The sequence below is a fragment of the Brienomyrus brachyistius genome, chromosome 10, assembly GCF_023856365.1.
Source record: "Brienomyrus brachyistius isolate T26 chromosome 10, BBRACH_0.4, whole genome shotgun sequence".
In the NCBI taxonomy this organism is placed as follows: domain Eukaryota; kingdom Metazoa; phylum Chordata; class Actinopteri; order Osteoglossiformes; family Mormyridae; genus Brienomyrus; species Brienomyrus brachyistius.
The window spans coordinates 21527273-21541631 of NC_064542.1; the positions used below are offsets into that span (position 1 = coordinate 21527273).

General features: G+C 47.3%; 1 protein-coding gene and 1 long non-coding RNA gene across 3 annotated transcripts; one reads left to right on the forward strand and one right to left on the reverse strand.

The window, feature by feature from the left end:
• Positions 1-6560: 6560 nt before the first annotated feature.
• Positions 6561-9351, reverse strand: LOC125750376 (uncharacterized). The gene is made up of 3 exons (XR_007400328.1): positions 9239-9351; positions 7172-7332; positions 6561-6637 (listed from the first exon to the last, which is right to left on the reverse strand). It is a non-coding gene; the product is annotated as an uncharacterized LOC125750376 (long non-coding RNA).
• On the forward strand, positions 7362-14274 carry si:ch73-335m24.2 (protein eva-1 homolog C). 2 transcript variants are annotated; one of them, XM_049028083.1, is made up of 8 exons: positions 7362-7584; positions 9234-9436; positions 9515-9638; positions 10218-10370; positions 10927-11070; positions 12094-12165; positions 12593-12679; positions 13531-14274. In XM_049028083.1, exons 1-8 carry the CDS (start codon positions 7482-7484, stop codon positions 13920-13922), a joined length of 1278 nt encoding a protein of 425 aa, XP_048884040.1. In that variant the 5' UTR covers positions 7362-7481; the 3' UTR covers positions 13923-14274. The 2 variants fall into 2 exon arrangements, with proteins under 2 accessions (XP_048884040.1, XP_048884041.1); XM_049028084.1 differs by lacking the exon at positions 12593-12679 and having other exon boundaries at positions 7363-7584.
• Positions 14275-14359: the final 85 nt, after the last annotated feature.

Consider the following 14359-nt stretch of genomic DNA (forward strand, 5'->3'; position numbering starts at 1 on the left):
AAGGCCAGAAGGGGGAGGGCAAAAGAATTGGGTGTAGGGGGGCGTTTGTATAAAAGCCTGGTGCCAGGCTCAAAATAGGTTGTACACTCAGTGAAAGATCTTCTGGAAAAGGTGTGTGGTTTCCACATCACGGCAGGGTGCTGTCCTTCATCACATGTGTCCATGATAGTACCGCTGTCACCAGATCTGCCTATCCTTGGTGCCTGGTTCGTACGGCTTCCAAGTTTTTCGAAATTTCCCAGAAATCCTGCAGAAATCCATACAGAACAGTTTGGGGGGGGGGGGGGGGGTTTGGTCCATCCCGGAGTGTCCGTCACATGACCTTATGGATCTGAGTCAATATTTTTTTATATGATCCTTTGTTTCCCTGCCTATTTGTAAGAGTTTGCCCCCCCCCCCCTCCCCCCAGCTCCGAGCCTGACTGATGCTTATCAGTCCTGTTTACTGGCGCCTGCTGAAACTACATCTTTTTGCGTTTTGACAATTTTTCTTACTTACAACTCCTTTCATCTTGAAATGGGAAAAGGCCAGTAAGAATGAGCGTAGAAAAGGGCCATTTTCCGAGATCCGCAGACCATGTGGCGGCGTTTGCAGCTGGGAGGAATTTCCCACACACAGGTGTGGCCTGGCACAAACTGCCCTCGATTGCAGACTTCATAATGTGTTTTCCTGTCAAAAACTGAATTACCACAGAAGTGAATCACTGAATCACGATGGGTTAGTATGAGCTCACCCCACTGAGAAAAGTAGGTTCTTTCCTGTGAAAAAGGGAAGCTTACAGAAAGATGGCCATGATAGCTGACGCTACATTGAACAGCCATTTCAGGGGTGGAAAGGTGATGTGGCTAAGAAAACCTTACACTCTTAGGTGGAATCGAGGGCTGTCACCTAGGGCAGATCATACACTCTTAGCCAGAATCGAGGGCTGTCACCTAGGGCAGATCATACACTCTTAGCCAGAATCGAGGGCTGTCACCTAGGGCAGATCATACACTCTTAGCCAGAATCGAGGGCTGTCACCTAGGACAGACCATACACTCTTAGCCAGAATCGAGTGCTGTCACCTAGGGTAGATCATACACTCTTAGCCAGAATTGAGGGCTGTCACCTAGGGCAGATCATACACTCTTAGCCAGAATCGAGGGCTGTCACCTAGGGTAGATCATACACTCTTAGCCAGAATCGAGGGCTGTCACCTAGGACAGACCATACACTCTTAGCCAGAATCGAGTGCTGTCACCTAGGGTAGATCATACACTCTTAGCCAGAATCGAGGGCTGTCACCTAGGACAGACCATACACTCTTAGCCAGAATCGAGTGCTGTCACCTAGGGTAGATCATACACTCTTAGCCAGAATCGAGGGCTGTCACCTAGGGTAGATCATACACTCTTAGCCAGAATCGAGGGCTGTCACCTAGGGTAGATCATACACTCTTAGCCAGAATCGAGGGCTGTCACCTAGGACAGACCATACACTCTTAGCCAGAATCGAGTGCTGTCACCTAGGGTAGATCATACACTCTTAGCCAGAATCGAGGGCTGTCACCTAGGGTAGATCATACACTCTTAGCCAGAATCGAGGGCTGTCACCTAGGACAGACCATACACTCTTAGCCAGAATCGAGTGCTGTCACCTAGGACAGACCATACACTCTTAGCAAGAATCGAGTGCTGTCACCTAGGGTAGATCATACACTCTTAGCCAGAATCGAGGGCTGTCACCTAGGGCAGATCATACACTCTTAGCCAGAATCGAGGGCTGTCACCTAGGGCAGATCATACACTCTTAGCCAGAATCGAGGGCTGTCACCTAGGGCAGATCATACACTCTTAGCCAGAATCGAGGGCTGTCACCTAGGACAGACCATACACTCTTAGCCAGAATCGAGTGCTGTCACCTAGGGTAGATCATACACTCTTAGCCAGAATTGAGGGCTGTCACCTAGGGCAGATCATACACTCTTAGCCAGAATCGAGGGCTGTCACCTAGGGTAGATCATACACTCTTAGCCAGAATCGAGGGCTGTCACCTAGGACAGACCATACACTCTTAGCCAGAATCGAGTGCTGTCACCTAGGGTAGATCATACACTCTTAGCCAGAATCGAGGGCTGTCACCTAGGACAGACCATACACTCTTAGCCAGAATCGAGTGCTGTCACCTAGGGTAGATCATACACTCTTAGCCAGAATCGAGGGCTGTCACCTAGGGTAGATCATACACTCTTAGCCAGAATCGAGGGCTGTCACCTAGGGTAGATCATACACTCTTAGCCAGAATCGAGGGCTGTCACCTAGGACAGACCATACACTCTTAGCCAGAATCGAGTGCTGTCACCTAGGGTAGATCATACACTCTTAGCCAGAATCGAGGGCTGTCACCTAGGGTAGATCATACACTCTTAGCCAGAATCGAGGGCTGTCACCTAGGACAGACCATACACTCTTAGCCAGAATCGAGTGCTGTCACCTAGGACAGACCATACACTCTTAGCAAGAATCGAGTGCTGTCACCTAGGGTAGATCATACACTCTTAGCCAGAATCGAGGGCTGTCACCTAGGACAGACCATACACTCTTAGCCAGAATCGAGTGCTGTCACCTAGGGTAGATCATACACTCTTAGCCAGAATCGAGGGCTGTCACCTAGGGTAGATCATACACTCTTAGCCAGAATCGAGGGCTGTCACCTAGGACAGACCATACACTCTTAGCCAGAATCGAGTGCTGTCACCTAGGACAGATCATACACTCTTAGCCAGAATCGAGGGCTGTCACCTAGGACAGACCATACACTCTTAGCCAGAATCGAGTGCTGTCACCTAGGGCAGATCATACACTCTTTGCCAGAATCGAGGGCTGTCACCTAGGGTAGATCATACACTCTTAGCCAGAATCGAGGGCTGTCACCTAGGGTAGATCATACACTCTTAGCCAGAATCGAGTGCTGTCACCTAGGGCAGATCATACACTCTTAGCGGGGTGAGAGTAAAATGATGATTTGAACCCAAATGAAGCACATTCCTGTAGGAGGTCAGCTCTGCGTGTCCCTGTGAGTGACGGGACTTTCCATCGGTCGCAGGGAGGCTGGAAAAGGAACGCCAGAGTGGAAAATGGAAACTGTATAACAAATGCCGGAAATACAAGGAGTTGTGCCTGGACAGGAAGCTGCCATCCCATGAACACGCCCACAATGCCTTGCAATCAAGAATCTGCACTTCTGTCCGGAAATAATCCTTTCACTGTTAGGTTTCACTATTAGGCCTTTACCCCCAAAAGCTGCCCAAGGGATGCTGGATAAAAGGCTCACCCTGTGCTCTGACCCCAGGCTTAGTGCTCATCCACATTTCTCATGGAGAACAGAAAGGAAAGTGTGAAAAGATAAAGAATTCCTAAGTACCTGTACTTGTATATTAAAGTATCATAAAAGCGCAGTATCATATAAGTGAAGAATTGGGAAGTATCATAAAAGTATTATAAGTTTTCTTAAAAACACACCCATACCTTAAGAAGAACCACTCTGTCATGTTTACTTTTAGCTATGTACCTCCCCAGCCCAACTGGTCATGCCTGTGGGGGGGAGTATGGTTCTTCTCGGGAACCTTTGAGCCCTGATGCCAAAGCAGCTCCTCCGCACCATGCAGGGGATGCCTTGGACCATCCCTTTAAACACCCCATCGATCTGCCGGTTCCGCCAGCAGCTGCCAGCTGTTGCTCAAACATTAATCCCTTGGCCAATAACAACCCTCCTCTCAGTGAACAGCAAACTCACGCCAAGCCCTCAGGGTCAGCCTGAGCGGTGCTGTCCGTCCAACTTTTAGGGGGTTTCATAACCTTGCTGAGATTTCTGAATAATTAGGCTTGAAAATGATAAATTACTTTGGCTTCCAGCTGCAAAATACTGTCCAAGGCCATTAATAACAGTACCATCCAGAGTGATGGGAAACCTTCTGTTTAATGATTACGGGAAAACAGCTGTGCCCTGTTCCCTGAGACGGAAGCCATTATCATGCAGAGATACTTTCTACAAAACACTGACCAGTTGGAAGTTTCCTTATCTGTGCCCCGCAGAACGTTCCAGTGAAGTGGTTCGTTGTTCTTGGTCTGGTGGTGAGCTTGTTTTGCACTCTTCTCACAGAGAACCTCATGTTCCACAAACGCAACTCAGAAAAACAAAAATGTCCCGTCCAAGCCAAGCGTAACAATCCGGTCGATGCAGGCCGAGGCAGTGGTGGGGAGGGAGTGGAGAGACTTGGGGACACATTCCAAAGCCAGACCTGAGGCTGGGTGGCTAGAGATTGTGGTTGGGGTTTTCTTACTACTACACATATTCTCCATCCATCCACACATTCTGATATGTTCATCTGGGTCAGGGTCACTGGGCCACAGAGATATCCCTACCTTCCTCTCCCCAGCCACCTCCTCCAAGGGAACACTAAGGCCTTCCCAGGCCAGCTGAGAGATTTAATACCTCTTGTGTGTTCTGGGTCTGCCCCAGGGTCTCCTTCTGGTTGTACATGCCCAAAACAAGGAGACACCGTATACAGATGCCTGAATCACCTCAGCTGGCTCCTTTCGATGAACAGGAGTAGCAGCTCTGCTTTGAGCACCTCCCAAATGTCCGATCTCCTCACTCTCTCTCCAAGGCTGACCCCAGACCCCCTGCAAAGGCAGCTCATTTCTGCTGCTCCAATCCACAATCTCATACTTCTCACTACTCAGAGTTTGTGACCATAAGTGACCACAGGAACTTGGTGAAATCGACCAGTAAATCTGCTTTCAGCTCAGCTATTACTCACCACAGCAGCTTATTAGAAGCACAGATCTGCTTGTCAGTTTCCTGATCCATTCTTCCCTTAAACTCCCAGTGCATGATGGAAGTCACAACTGAAATCCAAAAGGACTTCTGCGCAACTTTGAAGAGGCATGTCGGTCAAGACAGCCCAACAACATCAAGAGTTTTCAAGAATTTAGGACAAATCTAATCCACCCTGGAAGCCTTACACCTGAAGAGTATATTTTACTACCTGAGTGACTGGAGACCCAGTGATGGGCAAGTTCCTCCAAGTTCTCTCAATCAATCAATCAATCAATCAATCAATCAATCAATCAATCAATCAATCAATTATTTCATATAGCACTTTCCTAACAACATCCAGATGCAATTCAAAGTGCTTTACAAGCAATTGATACAACATGAGTACTAAAACTAAAATAAACTACACTTAAACATAGTAAAAAAGAAAATTCTAATAATTAAATAATAATAAATACAATGCATATAAATTCTGAAACCATAAGAATATAAAACATTACATAAAAGCAAGACCAAAAGACATGACTTCACAGTTTATGTTTAAAAATACCAATATTTTCAGCCCCTCTTGGCATCCTCAGGAAGGCTGTACTGGAGTCTTAGAGCATAGTGGCTAGAAGTAGCATTATCCAATGTTTCTGTTCTGCTACGTGGAACACATGAGAGAGAGGATCCAGATGATCTGAGGGCCCTTCCTGCTTCATAAAGTAAAAGCATTTCTCAGTGCGGTGTAAGGCCATGCAGTACCTAAACTCATAAAAAACTTTAAAATCAATATGAACAGGTAACCAGTGTGAGGACTTTAAAACAGGTGTAAAGTGTGCGCTCCTTTTGGTCTTAGTCAGCAGAATTCTGAATTAATTCTAAGTGATTTATTGTATTCTTTGGTTGGTCAGAAAGAAGTTACAATAGTCTATCTTTCTAGTTATATTAGCGTGCAGTAGTCTCTGACTCTACTACTTCATGGAAGGCATGTCAGTGGGATTCAGGAAGTACTCAAAGTGTCCATCCTCTGCTCGACTAAATCCCCGGTTAAGGGCAACAGCACTCCATCCCTCTTGTAAACCGTATGGGCAAAGCCCTGCACCCCCCCCCCTTCTGAGTCAACCAATGACGTGCCAGAATCTCTTCAAAAGTCATTTTCCATGGCCTCACCAAACTCCACCCACACCCAAGTTTTTTTCTCCCACAATTTCTAAAACCACGCCGCTTGGCCTGTCGGTAACTGTCAGCTGCCTCCGGAGTCCCACAAGCTAAATAAGCTCGGAAGGCCTCCTGCTTCAGCCTGATGACTCCCTTTGCCGCTGGCGTCCGCCACCAGGTTCAAGGAGGTGCCTCAGCAACCGGCTCCAACAACCTAGGCATTGAAGGCATGGAACATGGCCCATTTGGGCTCAATGTCTCCAGACTGCTTTGGAATGCAAGAAAAGTTTTGCCGGAGGTGCAAATTGTAAATCTCCCAGACAGGAGACTCTGCCAACCACTCCCAGCACATCCTTACTATATGTTTGGTTCCAACCAAGGTGGTGATCAGTTGATAGCTCACCTCGTCTTTTATCTCACTCATGAACACCCTGATGCTCGCAGGGCACGTGGCGTTCATTACGGGCAAACTGTGGCTAAACTCAAAAGTCTAATAACAAATCTCTGCTGGTGTAGGCCGTTCCAACCAATCACACTCTTCCGGGGGGGGGGGGGGGGGGTTTCACTGTTGTTAGCCACGTGAGCATCGAAGTCCTCCAGTAGAACAATGGAGTCCCCAGAGGGGGCACCGTCCAGCATCCCACCCAAGGTCTCCAAGCAGGCCAGATACGCAGAGCTGAATAAGCACAGATAATAGTCAGAGGGAGGTGATCCTGGGTAAACAAACAAGGACAAAGAAGAAACTGGAAGACTATAAATAAACCCCAGAGTGGAATACAGTCTAGATCTTCTCCAGGTGTTTGGTTCCAGAGCCCATGCTGTGCACTGAGATAAGCTCAACCGTATCTGTCTATATCTAACACCAGCTTAGGTTCCATAACCATCAGAGAAATTGCACTCTATCCACCATAAAGGTAGCATCCATAGCCAAGGATCAGTCTACCAAGGCCCCAGCTGGTACTGGACCCTTTGGGCTCCACCTGCAGGGGTGTGGGCACATGGATGGGTGGTCCCTTTATCCAGCCAGGCCCCTTGTGTAGAAGCCCATCCAACAGGAACCTCCCCTATTTATGGATGCCCACCGCGATTGAACCCACTACCTTTGTGTTGCTAGTACAATGCTTTACTCGTGGGGCTACCGGAGTACCTGTATTCCTCTTTAACTTTGTTCATGAAGGATGTTTGAGCTGCACTTAATCTGTTTGCTTACCTGGGACCAGTTTGCCTTGGAAGACCTGTCTGCCCCAAATTAGCTCCTAGGATCGTTGAGACGCAAAAACCTCTCCATCACCCTACGATGGCGATTCAGGGAGGGACGCTCATCCGTGACCGTAGGAAATACTCAGGTGACCCGCAAAAGTCACATGTTTGCTGTGGGTTGGGAGCAAAGGGGCCCGTTGTCAGGCAGAGACAATGGTGGCATTGAGCAGGAGATCTGCTCTGGAGCAGCAGGCGCGGGAAGCGTTCCGAGCGGGCTGCCGGACCGGACTGGACCCGGTCCGCTTGGAGAGACGGCCGCAATGCTGGCACGGTGGGGCTCTGTGGCACCTTGGCACCTGCTGTACCCGCTTCTCTGGCTGGCTGCAGGTGCCCACTGGGTCGAGGCAGCACCTGACTTCTCAGGTGAGTGCGACAGGGGGTGGTTTCTCATCAGTGCCTTCTGTGGGTGGTGTGGGCACCAAGATGATGGGCCAAGGGCGAATGCCTACTACAACCCTCTGGAAAAGCAGGTGTTTTTCGTTTTGCTCTTTATATGCTTAAATAGCAATCCTAGCTATGAATACGGCAGTCTATTCTGAACGGACATTGATAAGTAAGGCTATTACCAAGTGCTCAAACCACCCGGTAATATGAATAATGAAAAATTTATGTTGGGTAAACAGGTCAAGAAAGCACTGCTCTCCAAATCTAACTTATTTGGAGGGATCAGTACAGGATACTGGCTGAAAACCAACAGCAGACTAGACATTAGGAAGCTCTCGCAAAGGCAAGTTAAATACAGCTCTACAACTCAACAGACAAACCTTTGCTGTATGCTGAGATACACAAAGGGCCTGTGTTTTATCTGTGCAGATTTCCTAGCTGTATAGATACGATTACGTCTCTCCCGCCGCTCCTATCTGGACACTAAGGATTGCCCTGCTAGGCTAGAACACAAGGGGGCTAATAATAGAGCACTGTGTATGGGTGCCTGGTACAGCTTCACCAGAGCCAGCCTGTCACTGCCGCCCCACGAGATGGGTGGGGGTCACCGTGGGAGTTTACAGGGAGGCAACTCGAACCACCAACACTGCTGTGCCCACTCAAGTCAGGCTGTTACGAAGGCCCACATGTGCGACTTATAGAAGACGACAACTTAACACCGGACTACATGCATTAGAGAACCAAAAGTAGCAAAACTGCCCATTCGAGATGAAATCCATTTTCCGTTTCCTTGACGATCAAGGGCCCTGCCTGGAAAAGACGACTCATTTATTTTTAGACGGTGATGAATACGGTTATATATGACTGTGTGCTAAGGCCCGATGAGTAAGACTGGTGGTTTGTGGCCAGGCCTTCAGTTTGCTGTGAGGCTGGAGACCAAGATCAGGCTTAGATGTTATCGCGGGATCCTCTCATGGGATGTATAACAATTTAAATTGTTGCAGAGCACACAAAAGCAGAGCTGAGGAAATGAGGCCTGGCCGGTGTGGGCGTCTCTCAGCTCCAGGCAGGGCTTCACTCCCACTGACCGACCAAACCCAACTAGCTGGGAGGCGTCATGGTCAGCAAATGCAGAAATACTTCAGATATTTTGGGAAGCACTTTGGTTGATGGCTATGGCAACACTGAGGAGGGCCATTCCTTTGATATGAGTCACGGGCCATTAGTGTGCGGGAGTCACACCCTGGAGAACACTGGCAGTTCGGTCACAGCACACACAGTGTCATCTCTGACTGTGAACCGTACTGGAGCTAAATGCCAAGAATGAAAAGGTTAAAGAACCAACAAATTTAAGAAGGCAAGAAAAGAGGCGCTAGTGTTTTTTTTTTAGCATTTTTTTAGCATTTTTCCTGGTGGTTTATTTTTGCTGCATCTTTCTGCACATATACTGTGAAATTCAAGATCAATAATATTCAGCCTTTTTAAGGGGCGAAATTGATTATTATTTCATTAATACATTACATTAAATTAAATTATAAAAAATACTGGGACATGCCTTCGAGGCACAGTAACTGGCACTTGTGTCATGTGGTTGACCGATCCCCCCCCCCCCCCCCCCCCCCCCCCAGCTTACCTGCACAGGATCCTGCGGAACCACACGGCTGACGCCTGTCAGGGAGACACCCTCTCCATCAGCTGCCCCCCCAGGACTGCCATAGCCGTCCTCTCCGCCTTCTACGGCCGGCGTGTGCCGAGCGAGCACCTGTGCCCTCCGCCACACGGCAACACCACGGCAGAGAGCGTGGACTGCGCGTCCGCTGTCGCCGTCCAGGTAGTGCCGCATGGTCGCGGGAGGGGGGGGGGCGGGGGGGGCTCATCCTGTCCTGATCCTGGGTCCGTGTGCCGCCAGAAAGTGATGCACGAATGCCAGGATCAGCGAAGCTGCAGCATACCTGTCAACAGCCACGTCTTCGGCTTGGACCCGTGCCCTTACACCAGCAAGTACCTGATTGTGTCCTACAAGTGCCGTCCGGGTGAGCGCCGCTCAATCAGACTCCCTGCGGGTCCACGGACAACGTGAACCCTGTGAACAGACAAAACAGATAGAATACAGGAGTTTACTAGTCCTGCAGCTCATACTTCTGTTTAAGCCTAACTTTTCATTCCTTTATGGTCTTACACCAGGGCTGGCCAATCTTATCCGCAAAGGACCAGTGTGTGTGCAGCTTTTTGGGATAACCTGTAGGTCAGCTGTTCAAACGTCAGGTGTGGGGGCTCTTCAGCCAATCGGTCCTCTAATTTAGTGACCTAATTAGGGAGTCGCAGTGAAAACCAACATGCATAATGTCCCTTTATGGATAAGACTGGCAATCCCTCATGTAAAAGTTATAAAAACAAAAGGAGTTTTAATACTGCATCATAGAATTTTGTCTTCTCTTCACATTATACATTTGAGCATTATTTTTGGATTTTTTTTTTTAAAAGAAATGAATTCAGTTCTTCGCTGCTTATTTGTCAGGACGTCTCACAGCACCACTTAATAGGTAGCACAGGATTGCTCTGTGAGCGCAGGTGAAAAATAACCTCCCGAAATCTGCCCCTATCCACGTCAGAGAATCACCGCAGCAGGCTGGTATGTGAGAATGAGAGGCTGCGCCTGTCCTGTAAGAACAGCACTGTGCTGGCCATCTACTCCGCCACCTTCGGGCACCAGCTGCACGGGAGCCCCCACTGTCCGCAGCAGCACACATCTACGCCCGACATAGGTCTGTCAAGGGGCTGCTCTTCCTTACATGTCCTTTGTTACACTCTGATTCTGAGTGCTAATTCCCAGCCGTGTCAACATCTACTGACCTCTAGTGGAAATAAAGGGCAACTACTGTGAGAATCCGTCCATTTCCTATACTCGCTTGTCCGAGTCACGGGGGTCCAGAGTCTATCCTGGAAGCTATGGGCACAAGGCAGGGAATTACTGTGGATGGGATGCTAAGTCATCTTGGGGCATACACACCATTTACATCTACGGGGAAATCAGCGATTTACCACCAATTAACCTTAGCATGTTTTTGGACTGTGGGGAGAACAAGAGAACCTGAAGGAAACCCCATGACAACATGGGGAGAACATGCAAACTCCACACATGGCGCCAGGGCAAGGCAGAGACTCAAACCCTGATCCCAGAGGTGTCTGTGTGTCTAACAGGCTGTCTGTGTGCCTAGTGGGCTGTCCGTGTGTCTGTCGGGCTGTCTGTGTGCCTAACAGGCTGTCTGTGTGTCTTTCGGGCTGTCTGTGTGTCTAGCAGGTTGTCTGTGTGCCTTTCAGAGTGCCTTTCACCCTCTGCTCTGAGGCGTGTATCCCGCAGGTGTCACGGCAGGACAAACTGCTCCATAGTGGCCGACACGCAGGGCTTTGGGGACCCCTGCTTCCCAGGGCTCAGGAAGCACTTGCGGGTGTCCTTCACGTGTGGTGAGTGGTGGGTCACTGAGCCACAATCAGCAGACTGATACTGCAGGGAATGTATGCTAACTGAGGAAGGAGGGGCTTAAAATGCAAAAAATAACACTATCTATCTATCTATCTATCTATCTATCTATCTATCTATCTATCTATCTATCTATCTATCTATCTATCTATCTATCTATATTCATATTCTTATTGTTATTATTATTATTATTATTATTATTATTGATGTTATGGTTGTCTTGCAGCAAAATAGCCTAGACAGCACAGTAGGTAAAATAGCTGTATAAAAGGTTAAAACCTGTGAATAAAATGCTCCTTAAGCAGCGACCTGTAAAAACCACGGCTTATCTCCACTGGATATACAGAACTTCCTTGATTTACCAGTGACCTTGTCAGAATCAGAATCCAGAGGTGGAGAGTTCATGCCCAGAAAGGACAAACCTACACCAAGATTTAGTTTAATTCAACCAGTTAAATATAAATGTCACAGCCACGGAGCACTCAACTGGTTGGAATGAAATCTTGGTCTGGATTTGTACTGGATTTGGACCTTTCCACCTCTGTCAGAATCACACGTCATTTGCCAGAGACATTACATGTGGTGAATCGGTTACGGAGAATACAGTTTACAAATATTAAGACAATACATAACATTAACTTAAGGGGACATACAAGGAGCTAGATTATCCAATATGCAGTAATGCTCCATATTGACGGCACCTCAATAATGCGTTCATTATGCAGGCAGAGAATGAGCAGCATGTAAGTACACCTTAACATCCCAACATATCGTAACAGCTTTAATATACATTAATAACAAACATTGTATGACTACGATTATAAGGTTTGTTAATATCATATAATGTTTGTTGTATACCATGGCATTATGAAGCATTATGAATGTGCTGTTAATGTAAAGTCTAACCCAATATGCTGTACACTAGACACCCTACAGAACAGAACAGTGCAGGAGATTTTATACCATATTGCGCTTGAAGAATAGGCGCGATGATCTGTCTCATCCAGTTCCCAGGTATCTGCTGGAGGATGTCGGCCAGGGCACTGTAGACCCTTTCTCCATCGCTGACTACACACATGGTAAGAAGGCACCTGTCGTGTAGCATGCCTGTTTTCTGCTGTGCCTGGCTGATTCTCCTGCCCCTGAAGTGCTGCCTCACTAAAGCACGCTGCATGAAAGTCATCTCCGTAACAGCTCTGCTCCATGTCACCATGTGTGGGTATCCTGCTGAGGTGGTTTCCCGGGGGGATGTTTAAGGGTGAGTAGAGTAGCATAGCGACTAAGGATATAGACTAACTGCAAAAATGCAGGGCAAGTTCTTCAGAATGTGAGTCAGTTGAAATTCAGTTGCAATTCTAGTTGGCATTTTCTATGATACGAAGGTTCATATATAAGATCACAGGTGGGGTTCACACGCTTGGCACCCGATATCACAAGAAGCCATCGCCCAGACCGCTAAGCCGCTGAGCTACTGAGCTGCTAAGCCAGGTTCCCTCTCACCTGCAGGTGGCTGGTACACCGGCCCAGGCGTGGCACGACCAAAGAGTATGGTGCTTTTGACCAACTCTCTGGAAATCTTTGCCCAGATAAAGGGTATGTGGGGGCTGCTTGATGCATTACGCCTCAGAAGCTGCATATTTTCCATTGTGGGGGTGTGGGCCTGGATACCCACCAAAACAAATCCTCTTGCAGGAATCGTGCAGATAATATCGCACTGAGTCATGGATACAGACATATATTTCCCGGATGTTTGAATGTTTGCTGGGGGATCCTCATCAACACGCATTTTTTAGTTTTTAGGCAGCTCTTCAATCATACTAAATCTACTAAATTTAATAAGAACCTAAATCGCCTGTAAAAAATAAAAATAAATCAGTAAAACCTCTAAATCAGGGGAAGTTTCCTGTATTTTATATGTACAGTAAAATTTTGGCAGTGACACAAATTTTGAGTTTTGCGAACTTTTACATTACTAAAAGCACTAACAAGGGAAGAATGGATCGTCGTCAGTCAGGATTTGGCCCAGAAGCTGATATCCAGCATGCCAGGGGGAATTGCAGAAGCTATGAAAGAAAAAGGTTGACACTGTAAATATTGACTCTCCATAAAATTGGTGTATTTGCCAATAAAAGCCTTGAAACATGAAATGCTCATGATTGTTATTTAGTATATCACAGAAACGTAAAATGTAATCTAAAAATACTGAAGCAACAAAGATTTTGAAAACACATTTGTGTCACTGCCAAAACTTTCGGCCATCTCAATTTCATAACTGACTCTAGTTATTTTATGCCCTTAGCCACTGATTTAATACCAGTTTATCATCCCCAAAATGGAGACACCAAGGCTAAAAACTGAAAAGATCAAACTGACCCAGGATCAGTTACGGAGGTGAATCTGCATCCCTGCTCGTAAACAGCGCTTTCACTCATGTGCTCCCTCAGGTGTTCCAGAGAAGGTGGCCCTCTACTTTGTGTCTGGGATCTGCGCTGGTCTCATCTTCCTCCTGTGCCTTTTCGGCCTGAAATCCACCCTGGTGCAAGATGTTAAGGAGCTGTTCTCCGACCTGAAAGATGAACTAAAAGCCCCTCAGGGTCCGATTCCTGAGCTTCCGGAGCCAGACGAAGACACTGCCTCAGAATCCTCCTTCCGCCACCTAACCCACACATACCGGACAACTGAGGTCTTTCGCCCAGAGCTCATGGTAAGGATGGTCAGGATTGATGGGCATGAGGAAGAAGAGGAGCTGGCAAAGGAGCTGCCTAACGGTGACATCTGGCTGACCCAGGACTCCAGCCCCTATGCTGTCCACCAACTCCGGGCTATTAGTGCATGACAGATGGGACTAGCCTACGCTGCAGAGCCACGTCAACAAACCTTGCACTCAAAAAGAGTGAAAATGCAACTGTCTATTATTCTCCATTTCAAATTTTCATTTCTTACGACTGGAAATACTGATAAATATTTAATGTGAGAAACTGCTTCATGTAAAGCAACATAAAACATTAATGCTAGGATAAGGTTCAAGGTTATAGGTTAGATACTCTAACGTTTAGATTTATTCTGTCAGGTGCAACATTCTTCCAATAAAACGAACGCGGTACACATCTGTAATTAAAATATTTTCCTTTACTAAACTGTAACACATATTTGTATGATGAATGACGCCTGTTATATTCATAAATAGTTTATAGTATCAAAACTACGTCGACTGGCAGTCTTGATTACACACAGATACTGTGGTCTTCCTACATAGTCACGATTTTATCGTTA